The following is a 7,489-nucleotide window of genomic DNA, read 5'->3' on the forward strand; positions in this document are numbered from 1 at the left end:
TCCCGCCTGCCCGTCCTGCTCGTGTCCAATGGCACATGTGGCCTTGCTTGGTGCACTCCGGAGGCTTGAGCCCATTTGAGGAGCATGCTCCGGCCCCCTCCCGAGAGAAATACATTGGTGGAATCTCACTGTGCAGGGGCTGCCCAAGGTGTGGGGCCGGCGGCAGCCGCACGTGCACACATGCATTGCTATTGTGTTGGCCGCATGGTCCCATTGATCTGTTGGCATCGTCTCTCTCTGGTGCCTTGTGACCTGTCATGTGACACCAGCGCGCCAACGCTTGGGCCGCTCGGTCGGCTGCACACGCATGGCCGGGATATTCCGGCCGATTATTTATTTCCCCCTTGCGGGACAAATGCCTGCATCGCGCCGAGTCCTACGCCAGGCGGCCCCCTGGCCGAGGTGTGTGTCGTTGTGTTTCACCCAGCCCCAGGGGCCCCGCGTCTGGGAGACTTTCCACTGGATAATCACCTGGGCGTGAGGAGGGTGTAGTGGAATCCCCATGTAAGCTGTGAATAGAGCAACACGTGAGAGTATCCACCTCACGTGTTAAACCAAGAAGGACAAAGTTCTAATAGCATTCTCTTGATCGAGAATGCGGGGTTGGATAACGGCCCAGGTGGCCCGGCGAGGTCGAGCGGTGTAGGCGCTCGACCGAGCGTGGAGATACGCGGGGGGGACAAGTCCCACCGCGGGGTTCTCAGATCCACCCCTTGACCTATCCCAAAGGTCAAAAGGGGGGCTCCCGCAAGGGACCTCCCGAGAGTGAAGACCTTAGCAGCTGTGTGTCGAAGAGTATACGAAAGTATAGCTGAAACACCAGTCAAGTCGACGAACACCTGTTCTAAGGCTTCCTCTCGAACCCCTTTTATTTATTCGAGTTTCTCTTTCTATTTCGCTTGCCACTAACTCGACTCAAACCGAGTTACTGACTCACTCTGGAAACAGACGACCGTGAACCGCTGGTTGGTATGTTCCCTTTATTCATGCCTAGAGGTTACTAACCGGGTGGCAGATCACACTGGTACCCTTCGTCAAGCTTCACTCACTTGACTTAGGCTTAACCCGTGTGAACCCTGCTACAGAGGGCAATCTCCGGGCCAAGTGCGGGCCTGGTTGGCGGGGGGGGGGGGGGGGGCACCCGGTGCCGGCTGTCTAGACCTTTTGGTCGGGAAGGCAGGGGGACGGTGCACGGTCTGGAACTTGGTCCAGAAGCCCGATTTCCGGACCGGGGCTTTTATCCGGGCCGCCGGCCCCAGGCCGACAAGGGGCCCCTGCCGGGCGTCCTCGCCTCTAAATGCCACACTGCCCCCTCCCCTCGGCACCCCGGCAGGGTTCTCTTCCACCACCCCTTCTCGTCTCCTCCCCCCCCCTCTCTCTCTCTCCCCCCCGCCCATTTGCCTCCCCGCCTTCGTCCGCTCCCTCCTCCGCGCTGGGTCCCGAACCCCACCCACAATGCCTGGCGTCCGAGGCGCCGGTCCGGATCGGCGATCGACCGGCCCTCTGTGGCGGATCTGGCCGCGCCCGATGGCGGCCGTGCTCATGGCGGTGCTGCTGTGGCTGCCCCTCCTCCCGGATGGCGCCATGGCCAGCTTGCCGCTTTTCTACCAGAAGGCGCTCTTGCCGCTGGCGAAGCCCGAGTTAGGTCTGGCCTTCCGCCATTTGCACCTGCTGGGCACGACGCTGGCGGTGAAGCAGCGCGCGGATCTCCGCGTGGACTACTACTCCCAAGACTCCCAGGACCTGGTGAATGTGGCGCAACATCGCCTGGGGCCGGTGGCCAACCGTTTCCCCGCCGGGACGGTCGGCCTGGAGCACATGCCTGCCGTGCCCCCGGGCGACATCTATCTAATGCCCTCCCTGAGTGGGCCCTTCGGCATGGTGGCGGTCCAGTCGCCCAGCATCAATGTGATCATCGGCGCCGCTGTCAATGCCTTCATGGTGGGCGACGTGAGGACCGTGCTCGGGTCGCTGATTCTGGGCGGCCAAGAGGCATCTCTGCTGCTCCAGGCCGCTGACCTGAGCGTCTTCATCTTGACTGTGGACGGTGACTTATCTCGCAAAATGCCCGTGGCTTTGGCCCCCGGCCAGTCATCCATGCCGCCCAGCCTGGCCATGGGTGTTGGCCCGGCTTTCCACCTGCTGTACAATGGCGTCCACCTGGAAACCCACATGAACACACTGGCGACCGGCGTGAATCCCCTCGGCCTTGCGGAGGACGTTGTGCACATGGCCACCGGGCGCCTGCTGACCGCCGCGTCCGCCCGGGAGGACATGATCTTCCTCCTTTCCAGCGGCCGCATTCTCGTTTGCCTTGACCGAGCCTTCTCGGAAGCGTCGTGCGCGCAGGTGCTCGACATTCCCCCGGTGCCGGGGCTCACCGTGCAGTCGGCGATGCGGATTTTGATCCCCGGCTCCTTGACCGACACTGCCTTGCATCGGCACTTCTTCTTGCACTGCCCGGTCCAGAAGCGGCTTTTTCGCTTCGAATTCCTCCCGGCCACGGGCCTGGCTTCCAACGTGCCCCGCGAGATCCTCATCCCGCAAGAGGCATGGGACATGGGCCTGAGCATGATACGGGTCCGCCATTCGCCCGGCGGCAGTGCCTGGCACCTGGCCGCCAAGCATCTGTACTTTCCGCCGGAGGCCTTTGGCTGCCCGCCGGGCGATGATTCGACCGTCGCCTGTGCCGATGGCCTCCTGCAGGCGTCCGGCGGCTGGGGGTGCGCCACCGGCCGCGACTATTCGCCCCTGTTCAACGCCGCGTACATGTGCTATGGCTGCCAGGGTGGCAGGCAGTTCATCCCGTCCGCCAGCGGGCCAGGTACGCCGAGCCGGGGTTTTCTTCCGCCCGAGGGTGCCCGGGGCCGCTGTGGAAGCGGGGCCTTGCCTTGGCTCGGTGAGCCGGCATCGGTTGCTGGGCCCGGGTGTCCGGCTGCCGGGGCTCTTTGGTTGTTGTTCTCTTCTTCGCGCATTTCTCACCCCCGCTCTGTGTGCGCTGTTCTCCCGATGGTCGGGCCTCCGGGCCGGGCCTCTGCTCGGGCCCCGGCCGTCTGCCCTCGCGTGTGCGCGCGTGCGCGCGTGCCTCCGGGCTAGGCATCTGCCAGGAGTGCCCGGTCGAGCATTGTGCCGCGTGCATGGGCAGCACATGCCTCGTCTGTGAGGGTGGCCTGCACCTCCAGCGGGACTGGCGCACGGGGCAAACTTCCTGCCAGCCAACATGCTCCATGGGCCTCTCGAGGCATGGGACCATGTGCCTCCCGCCGGCCGTGCTCTCGGCCCCGGCGGTGGCCTTGAATAGGATGGCCCTCAAGCTGCCGGTCAATTCCGGGCGCGTGGTCACCGTCACGCCCACCCGTCTGGACCTGCGGTCCAACAACCAGCTGTTCATCCGGTCGGCCCCCCCGACGCCGGCCGACCCCGGGGCCCTGCTCATCGGCGACAGCCTTGGCGACCTCTTTTGGGCCATGCCGGACCTGTCGAATGGCGGCTGGCTCGTTCGGCAGGTGCAAACAGGCCAGTCCTTGGCCGGGGTCAAGACGTCCCTCCTGGAGGTGGGTCCCTTTGACCCCACCCCGGGCGGGCTGAATGGCAGCTGGCCGGTCTACATGCTGGCCTTCTGCCGTGCGGACCGGGTGGCCAGCATCGTGCGGGTGGCCTGCCAGCCGGACGCCGAGCCTCCCCCGGGCCCGGGGCTTCCGCCGAGCGCCTGCCCCCCGACATTCATCGAGATCTGGCACAGCACCATGACCCAGGGATGCGGCATTCGCTCCATGGCGGCCGACGCCCTGACCCTCCTGGATGAGGACGCCACCCTGCCCGCGCCGCAGGGCCAAGCCATGGCCATTTGGCTGGATGACACCGGCATCGCCCGGGTGCAGACCCTCTCCTCGCAGACATCGGTCGGCATGCATCCGGTCCTCTTCCCGGCCTCGGGGGGTGTCCTCATGGCCGGCGGCGCCAGGACGCTGTATCAGCCGGCGCCCCGGCTGTACCTCGTGCCGGTGCCCCTGTCGGCCAATGACCCCCGGGCTGAGGCTCTCATCGAGGCGTGGTCCGGCGCCGGGTCCTTTGTCGAGCCGCTGTCCCTGCCGACCGGGCGCGCCTCGTGGCCCTTCGAGACGGTGGCCAGCATCCTCCAGTTGGGGGCCGGCCCGGTGTGGGATGCCCTCCACTGGCCGCTGGGCACGCTGCCCCATGAGCGGCTCATCGGCCTGCCAGCCCTGAAGGTCCACCTTGCCACGCTGGAGGGCGGCTCCTATGGCAATGGGCATCGACTGGGTGTCGTCCCGCTGGCGGGGCTGGACTACCCCAGCGCCCTGGTGCTGGTGACCCAGCGCCATGTCCTGGTCTCCCTCCTCCGGTGCTGGGACCACCATCTTTCCGGCTTCCCCTTCTGCCACTTGCTGCCGGCCACCAGCCTGCAGGTGGACCTGATCGAGGACCTGCGGGACATTCGCATCGTCCACCTGCCCATGGCCCGGGCTTCGGGCGACCCGCCCGGTCAGGTGCATCTGCTGCTCAGCTGGGGCGCCAGCACGCCGGTCGGCCTCTCGCTGACGCCCCCCGAGCCGGGCTGCCCCCCGGGGACATTCCCTCCCAATTGCCTGCCCTGCTGGCCGAGCTGCCCCGGGTGTACCGGCCCCGGGCTGGCAGATTGCCAGGCCTGCGACCTCCAAATGCCGGATGGCACCTGTGTTCAGGAATGCCCCCCGGGGCTGGTTGACAGCGGCCTCGGGGCCTGTGCCTGCCCGGCCTTGTGCGTCGCCTGCTCGCCCGACACGCTGGGCGGGCCCTTTTGGTGCCGGGAATGCCAGGCGGGCCATGCCCTGGACAGCCTGAATCCCAATTCCTGCCTGCCATGCCACCCCTCCTGCGAGTCGTGCGCCGTCCCGAATGACCCGGCTGCTTGTCATGCCTGCCCGGCGGCGAAGTGGCTGAAGGACCACACCTGCGTCGATGATTGCCCCACTTCATTCTGGCCCAACCCGGCCTCTCGCGCCTGCGAGCCATGCCCGGCGAGCTGCGCCACCTGTGCGTCGGCCGACCGCTGCACCGCCTGCCCGGCACGGGCCTACCTCGGCTCGGATGACCAGTGCCACCACTGCGACGGGTCCTGCGCCTCGTGCGAGGACGGGCTCTCCTGCGGGGCCTGCCGCTCGGGGCTGGTCTTCCTGCAGACCGACCCGCTGATCGCGTCGACCTGTGCGTCGACCTGCCCGCCGGGGGAGTTCGTCGGCGCCGGCCGGTGCACCGTGTGCGGCAGCACCTGCGACCTGTGCGCCGGCGGGCCGGACCGTTGCGAGGTGTGCGCGCCTGGTCACCGGTGGCAGACTGGCCCGCCGGCGGCCGGCGGCACGGCCGCCTGTGTGCCATGCCCGCCCGGGTGCGAGTCGTGCGCCGGGGAGCTGTGTTTGTCCTGCGGCCCGGGGCTGTTCCTCACGCCGACCGGCACCTGCGCGGCATCCTGCCCGGGCGGACGCCATGCGGACGACGAGGTCGGCAGCTGCCAGCCGTGCGACGTCAGCTGCGACGAGTGCGCCGGGCCCGCCGGCGACCAGTGCACCGAGTGCGCCCCGGGGCTGGACATGGTCGCCGAGGCTGACGGCCTGTTCTCCTGCGCGTCCGGCTGCCCGGAGGGCCGGTACCGGGACACGGTGTCCGGCTCCTGCGAGGCGTGCGACCCGGCCTGCGCCACCTGCAACGGCCCCTCGGACCGGGACTGCTGGCGGTGCACCGGCGGCCTGCTGCAAGACGGCCACTCCGTGCAGCAGTGCGCCGCCAACCATGCCCCCACCGCCGGCCGGTGCCTCCCCTGCCACGCGTCGTGCGCTGCCTGCGCCGGGACCCGGAGCACCGACTGCGTCGGCTGCCTGGCCGGGCTGCTTCCCCTGCCGGCCGGGGCCAGCCCGACGCGCTGTGTTCCCGGCTGCCCGGTGGGCTACACCGCGGGGCCCGGCGGCTGCACGCCGTGCGGCGTCCACTGCTCCAGCTGCCCTGGCGATGCGGCGACGTGCGCGCTGTGCGACCGCGGGTGGCTGCTGTCCGGGCCGGCCTGCCAGGACTCCTGCCCGGAGGCCTCCGCGCCGCAGGGGGGCCTGTGCAAGGTGTGCCACGCGACCTGTGCCACCTGCTTTGGGCCGGAGCCGGAGCACTGCCTCACGTGCCAGCCGCCGGCCCGGCTGCTGCTCGACGGCCGGTGCTACGCCTCCTGCCCGGGCGGGACCTTCGAGTCTGGGCCGACCTGCCTGCCCTGCCATGCGACGTGCGGCGCCTGCACCGGCCCCACGGGGCACGAGTGCACGGCCTGCCCGGAGGGGCGGCTCCTGCGCGGTGGCGAGTGCCTGACCGCGTGCCCGACCGGCGAGTATGCCGATATGGACCGCGTGTGTCGGCCCTGCGACGCCCCGTGCCGGACGTGCCTCGGCCCGGGGGCGTGCTCCTCGTGCGCCGGCGAGCAGGTGCTGCACGAGGACCAGTGCATTGGGGCCTGCCCCGAGCGGACGTATGTCTGCTCGGTGACCGGCCGCTGCCGGGCCTGCCCGGCCGGGTGCGCGGCCTGCATGGCGGGCCCCCCCTCGTCGGGGGCCGAATGCACGGCCACCTGCACGGAGTGCGACGCTGGCCGGGCGCTGTCCCCTGCCGGCGGCCGGTGCGTCGAAGTCTGCCCGGCGGGGGAGCATCTGGACGGGTCTGTCTGCCGGGCCTGCCATGCCGACTGCCGGACTTGCTTCGGCCGGGCCAGCGCCTGCACCAGCTGCCACGCGGGCGTGCTGCACCCGGCCAACGGGGCCTGCGTCGGGGCCTGCCCGGCGGCCGGCTTCGTCGAGGTGGACTTCTCGGCCTCGGTCGTGGCCCCGGGCCCGGAGCGGGTGTGCCTCTCCTGCTCGAGCGGCTGCCTCCAGTGCGTGGCCAGCCCAACGGCCCCGGCATGCGGCCTCGCGCCGGACGGTGCGCTCGTGTGCCCGACCTCGGCCAGCATCTGCACTTTTTGCCAGGGGGACCTGCTGCTGGTGGCCGGTCGGGCCGAGTGTGTGGCGGCCTGCCCGCCGGTGGGGTTTTTCGCCGACTGGCATGCCCCAGCACCAGCCTGCCTTCCCTGCCACCCGGCCTGCGCTTCCTGCCTCGGGCCCGGCCCGGGCGACTGCACCGATGCAGGCGGCCCGGCCGGGCGGCGACTCGGTACGTGCTGCCCCATGTGCGGCTCCTGCGCGCCCCCCCCCCCCCCTGGTTTTGTCCCCGACCACCCGACTGACGGGGCCGTGTCCCTGTGCAGCCCTTGGCCTCGGCATCGGTCTGGGCATGCTGCTGCTGCTGCTGCTGCTGCTGCTGGTCTTGTTCCTGTACTTGCGCCTTCGCCACCGGCGGCGTGTCTCGACCAAGGTGCGTGTCCTACATGGTCTTCCCTTTGCCGTGCCCGCGCGCCGGGCCGGGCCGATCGCTGACATCTCCGCACGCACGCCCCTGCGCCCGGGGCGCCCGGGGGGGG

General features: G+C 69.5%; 1 protein-coding gene across 1 annotated transcript in view; it reads left to right on the forward strand.

Annotated features, from left to right (window-relative positions):
* Positions 1 to 1,455: 1,455 nt before the first annotated feature.
* The window catches only part of H696_03244 (hypothetical protein), a gene marked incomplete at its 5' end in the record, with an annotated part of 12,450 nt that continues 6,416 nt past the window's right edge, over positions 1,456 to 7,489 (forward strand). The window contains 3 exons of the mRNA XM_009497130.1: positions 1,456 to 2,824; positions 3,097 to 7,182; positions 7,277 to 7,383. Of these exons, the coding sequence (XP_009495405.1) occupies positions 1,456 to 2,824; positions 3,097 to 7,182; positions 7,277 to 7,383 (5,562 nt within the window). The remainder of the gene's footprint in view (positions 2,825 to 3,096; positions 7,183 to 7,276; positions 7,384 to 7,489) is intronic.

Source organism: Fonticula alba, assembly GCF_000388065.1.
Source record: "Fonticula alba strain ATCC 38817 unplaced genomic scaffold supercont2.5, whole genome shotgun sequence".
In the NCBI taxonomy this organism is placed as follows: domain Eukaryota; order Rotosphaerida; family Fonticulaceae; genus Fonticula; species Fonticula alba.